Genomic DNA, 6,000 nt, shown 5'->3' with positions numbered 1-6,000 from the left:
GCCTCATCTCTTGCATGCTTCGCCTTTATCTGCTTTAGGTTATAGGTATTTCTGCGTCTTATGTAGTAGCTAAGTTCTGTTTCCTATCGCACTAGAGCGGAAAGGGTTGAGCATTCGTGAATCTTGATAGTGAATTTTGGAAAGGGGGAAGTCAGTTGTTGATGCATACAGTGGAATCCTCAATCTGATGGAATCATTGTAAGTTTATCATGCGAAAGCTAATCATGTGAATCATCCCTGAGATCTAAATCATACTTAGCCGATAAAGGTCCTCAAGTACCTTGACAGTTTCCGCGATGACTGTTATGGGATATATGTGCTTTTGATAGGAATATGTTATATAGATATCAAACCCCCGATTCTTCCAGTCTCATCTTGTTGGTTCATCAGCGAAAATTGCATTCAATAGGTGAGTTTGGGGATGGATTCGCCAATACTACAGGTCTTCAGAGTTTTGACAAGAACTTGGATGTATCTTCTGCTTAGTGTTCACTGGGTATCTGTTTTCTCTATTTCTAACATTTAATTGGATGTTGAGTAAACGATAGTAACAGAGGCTCGGGAGAAAGTGGTTCTAAGCTTGATGTGTGAAATGAGAACATATTTCAGTCAAATAGTATATATCTATTATAATGTATCAAAAACTTTGACACCTAATTGGATCACTCTGGTAGAATTCACAGAAACAGAACTTTCTCGCCGTCTGACCATAGCGCCAGCTATTGGGAAAATTATTATACTAGTTATAACACCAGGTAGACTTTTGGTTGTGATACGTGAGGGAATTTAATCTATTCAAGAAATAGCATTCAAGCTATTTATCTTCCTTTCCTTGAGCATTCGATTTGAAATCGAGAAAATGAGAAATGTGCCTGAATTGGCCTACCATCTTAACTTGACAACATGCGATCTTTACTCAAATTCTTGCAAGCATAATTGCACCCATCTTTGATGAACTTATTGTCTGCGCGAACAATGCTAAGAGGCTCAGCACAGTGTACTGTCATAGGTTTCAGCAATACCCAAGTCCAATTGGCATTAACGACTTCATTCATTCCCTCACATTCAGGAGTTCCTTTTGACGAAAGCAGCGCTTTAGAGTAGATATATATATCCATACGAAGAGGGAAGGGCTCTGTTAATAAGGGGCATGGATAAGTCAACTACCCCACTTTCCGACCACCCCCTGTTTCCGACCACCTAAAAAATTCATATTATCTACACTTAAAACTTTAATAACTCAATAACTATTGGACTTCAATGAAATCGCCTGTAGAATCACTTTCTATAGCACTAGAGCTATCATCTACCTCATCTTCACGATCTCCAGCTTCAATTTGTGTACGCCTTATAGCTCTAATCCCTGCGAACTTCGAATTTGGAGATACCACAACCTTTCGCCTTTTTCTAGGTAATGCTTCATCTAATTGATATTCTAGCTTTCTAATCTTATTCTCTGCCTCTAAGAGTTCATAATCCTTAGCATCGAATCCTTTTATAATCTTGCGAAATAGTAATCTTCGTGTTGGCAAATCGATCTCCTTCTCTTGAATCATTATATCTCTATATTTTCTGATATCGGCTCCTTTTTGAGGGGTTTTCCATTGAATAAACGATGAATATATATTCCATTGAAGAATAGGATCATCATCAGATTCAGGATTAAGTGATAAAACCTCTCTATTGCTATTTTCAAGCAAAAGTCGACTCATAAGAGGTTTAGCCATATTTTTGGGCCAAAGACCACTAGCTTGCCACCCAGACTTGATATTTTGAATAGTTAAACCTTCTATTCTAGCCTTCTGATAGCAAGAAAGGAAATTGCGCTTTCCAATTGGTGAGGAATCGGATAATAGACTTAATTTATTAAGTTCGATTCGATATGCACTTTTTAGGGGTGAGAACACAGATAAATCGAGTGGTTGTAGTACGTGTGACGTATGTGGTGGGAGAAATAAGAGATATATGTTGTTATTAAAGCATTCTAACATAAATGCTGTAGTTTCATGGCTTCCGTGTCCGTCCAAAATGAGGAGTCTTGAATTTTCCGGCTGAATAGGGGTGGTTTGAGGGATATAGATCTTTTTCAGCCATTCTAAAGCTGTAGCATCTGTAGTCCATCCATTTTCTGTAGCGGTAAAGTTCCAACCCTTGAATAGAGTCAAATCTGTTGGAAACCATTGTTGTTGAACTGATTTTCCCTTATATATTACAAGGGGAGTAATGCTTTTTCCATTGGCTGAAATGCATTCTATAAAAGAGGTCCAAATTCGAGATCCAGGTTGCTTTTTTTGAATAAATCTTCGATCAGTGCTTCCTACTACTAGTCCATTAAGACCCTGACCCTCCATTATACCTGCTTCATCCATATTCCATCTGTTGGCCGGCTTAATAGCCTTGATTTCAGGGATTGCGAGGTTCCGGAACCACTTCTTAATAATATCAGATGTAGCACCTGAAACTCGTGCAGAATCGATTTGATGTTGCTTCTTAGTTCCAATATTAGGATGCCTTCGAAAAAAGCTATGTATCCATTTCTTTCCAAGTGAGGGATCCTCCCCTCGTACAATAAGGAGGTGCTCTGCCATCTCTCTGATTTGACGATGTGTAGGGCTAGTACCAAGAGCTTCCTGTACTAATATCCATTCTGCTAGTCGATTCTCCTGAATTGGAGATAACTTTTGAAGTATTTGGGCGCCTTTTTGATGCGAAACTCCACCATATATTCGATCGTGAAGTGTGGTACGTGGAACACCATAATCCAAGCTAGCTCTTCGTATGCTTGCTCCATTTGTAATCGCTCTAAGAGCCTCTGCGATATCTTCTTCGGTATATCTATTCTTCATATCACAATTATAATAATATCAAAATTTCAAATCAATTGATTAAAGCATTGTTGAGTTATTCAAAGTATAAATTTTATAATTACTCAAAGCGGTGTGGTTTTTGAGGTGGTCGAAAAGAGGGGGTGGTCGGAAAGTGGGGTAGTTGACTTATACCAACTCGGGTAATCAATATCATCGAGCTTGACTCATTTTTTTGACAGTGTGAGTGAACTCAGACTATCCCATCGCTTAGCCAAGTGACCAGATGCAAAATTTCAAGAGCTGAGATCTTTCAATTCTAAAGTTGTCGGATCATCTGAATAAGCTGGAAGATTCAGATGAGTTTAAAAGTTGAATTGCCTCATATTGAACTATAGTCTGCAGTATCAGACACACCATGCAGGTTAGCAGAATAGAATAAATGACAACAAGAGGAACTAGTAGTGACAGAGTGTGGATTTCATACGAGGATACGAGACTACAAACTTCCACATTTCGGTACCTCTTTCCGTAGTAACTCGAGCTTCACAAAGACCTTGAGGTCCCATCTTATGTCCTTGTCCTGGGTCCACGTCGATTTCTTGCTCATCTCTATGAACTTGTGGGTATCAGAGAGCTTTATATATACGAAGATCGAATTCATTTCTTTGTACTTGATGACGCAATCATCGTTCTTCATTTACTTCTGACTTGAGTATATATGTTTCTTTTCACATAGATGGAAATTCCTCTATACACTATATTAGGGATCATGCCGGTGTAGGGTACCCGTTTCTATCAAGTAATTGAACAATACTTCGATAGATCTTAGGGTGATTACTTCTTTAAGCTATCTGTAATTTTAACAGTGCCTTTGATTATTGGTGTTGTCTCAAATATCGAACAATTTTGACGATTGCTATTATTTAAAAAGATCACTGTCGAAGATGAAAATATAGAAAGGAATTAGACGAGAGCATGCACTATTCAGTTTCCGAACGTTCAGATGTCATCCGCGAACTTAATCCTTTACTTGCAAGTGAGATACTTGGAACTGAGACCTGAAACGAGCTGTCGACTCTTGGATCTTCGTCGCTGCCTCGCCATTTTGTCTATGATACGTCTTCTTGAGGAATAATGCCATATTTAAGTTCCCTGAGTGTGGGAAATAAAATATTCTCTACGATGCACAAGATCTTATTACATTGTTTCACTTTTCTTTCCCCTCTTTTCATTCCAGATGACCCATCTACATCATCAACCTGATTCTGTTTTCATTCACCATGCTGGCCATATCCACCTCGCAGCTCTTTCGATTTCATTCCCTAGCTATACATATCCATTACACCGATTAATGTGGCCGCTAAGTCATCTAGAAGTTTTCCTTGGATATCCTGCAATGTTGGAGATTTGGAAGTCCGCTGGCGCGTGTTTAGGGATTTAGATGCATGCGTCACCAGGGTTTTGATCAAATTTTGTTGGATTCTACTGATAGGTAGGTATGTTTTCTGGGGTCATTTATCTATGATCTGATAATATATAGAAAGTTTGAATGGATAAGTGACAGCGATCAAGAAGTAGCGACAATCATCCAATGAAACGCAAAAGATAGACCAGAAACCAAGATAAGAGCGTCAAGGTATCTGAGAATTCCACCCGATCACGAAATACATTTGACGACGGCTCGTGGAGTTGGTGGGCAGACTTGATTAAATCGAAGTTGACAGTTCATTCAACGTTGTAGATTCAAACGCTCACAGGACAGGGAACTATATAGCCCAAGCTCTCGGATTCTAGCAGTTGTTATTCACCATCTCATCACCATCCACATACACATATTTGCACTAAGCCTGGAACAGTTTCCCCCTCTCCGACCCCTCTCTCAATAGCTCTACTATCCCGCGAATCCCATCTTGATTCACCTCATTCAAATACCCACTCACAAACTAAGGACAAGTATCATCCACATCCGATTCCTAGAAATATGGATAAGATCGCCTGCGAAAGTCAGACAAACTAGACACGAGAATTGGACAACACCAAGATCGAATCCCTGCAGGACAACAAAAGCAGATGAGTGCCTTCACGCATCCAGCATCTTAGACCTAGTTCGAAATGATTGTAGATGGGTGACCAGGATTAAGATATGGAGAAGAAAGTCATCGGGAAAGGAGCCATGGGATACTATACTTTTGTGTTGAGCTTATGGCAGCAACTGAATTTCTCATAGGGATGATAGTATTATGGCTGACATTACATCAGACTGCGTGATCTCGTGGACGGAGAAGGAAAAGGCTACATAATGTTAGACAATTAGAATCACCCAACTCAACTAGGAGGATTGACTATCTCCAATTATGTCCACGTTTCAGAGAAAGTCGACGTGTAAGATGGATATGAGTGATAGAAGCTGAGCTAATTGTTAACCCACCCTCCTTAGGGGGGAGGGTCCCGTCTTGTTTTGAAAAGTCGCTTCCAACTTCAATATTAATGATATTAATAATGAGTTGATGACAGCAAAGATCATTGAAGACAGTACGAGATTTATTGGACAAGTGATTAAGGACGATATAAAAAATCACATAAATTTCTGCTTGTGTACCTCCTCTAGGCCACTTAATCTACGTGGCACTAATAGTAAACTTCCGTTCTGGCTCTTCTCACATCTGTCTGTTTATGAAAGTTTTCAATTGCTGCTATACTGTGTAATGTCTTCGAGATGTTTGATTTATATACTCAACAGTTGAAGTTCAAAAGCACCGTACCCCCGATCAAACCCATCGCATTCACTTTACTTTCGACCTCACACGCCATTTCCTCGATACACAGAAAAGTGACGTACTTCATGTCTATATAAAGTCACCACTTGAACTTACAAATCCCCATATGTACTGACTCAAAATGCATGATGATATCAAGACTAAGCCCCTCGAATTTTTCATTCCCAGGTCTATATAATTAAGAGAGAGATACGAGCCGACCATTTATTATGCCCAAGAAAACATAACCACAGTAAAAAAATTGGCCAGGAAGAGTAGCGGGGGAATTCCAGATGATTGGCTTGTTGGTTTGATCAATGATATATCATTGGGCTCGCATACGTTCCTTGACAATTCAAAAGTTTGATGTGTATGATCTCGGATGAAAAACAATCATACTCACTTAACGACAATAGATACTCCCAATACTCAGAGGA

The 6,000-nt window shown here is 39.4% G+C and overlaps 1 protein-coding gene across 1 annotated transcript; it reads right to left on the bottom strand.

The window, feature by feature from the left end:
• Positions 1-1,247: 1,247 nt before the first annotated feature.
• Positions 1,248-2,846, bottom strand: EAF01_010680 (uncharacterized protein; the record flags this gene model as incomplete). The annotated part of the gene is made up of 1 exon (XM_038918937.1): positions 1,248-2,846. The coding sequence occupies one exon, from the start codon at positions 2,844-2,846 to the stop codon at positions 1,248-1,250; it is 1,599 nt and encodes a 532-aa protein (XP_038765640.1).
• Between the last annotated feature and the right edge of the window lie 3,154 nt (positions 2,847-6,000).

This window comes from Botrytis porri (assembly GCF_014898465.1).
Source record: "Botrytis porri strain MUCL 3234 chromosome Unknown BPOR_017, whole genome shotgun sequence".
In the NCBI taxonomy this organism is placed as follows: Eukaryota; Fungi; Ascomycota; class Leotiomycetes; order Helotiales; family Sclerotiniaceae; genus Botrytis; species Botrytis porri.
This window is presented reverse-complemented; position numbering and strand designations above follow the sequence as displayed.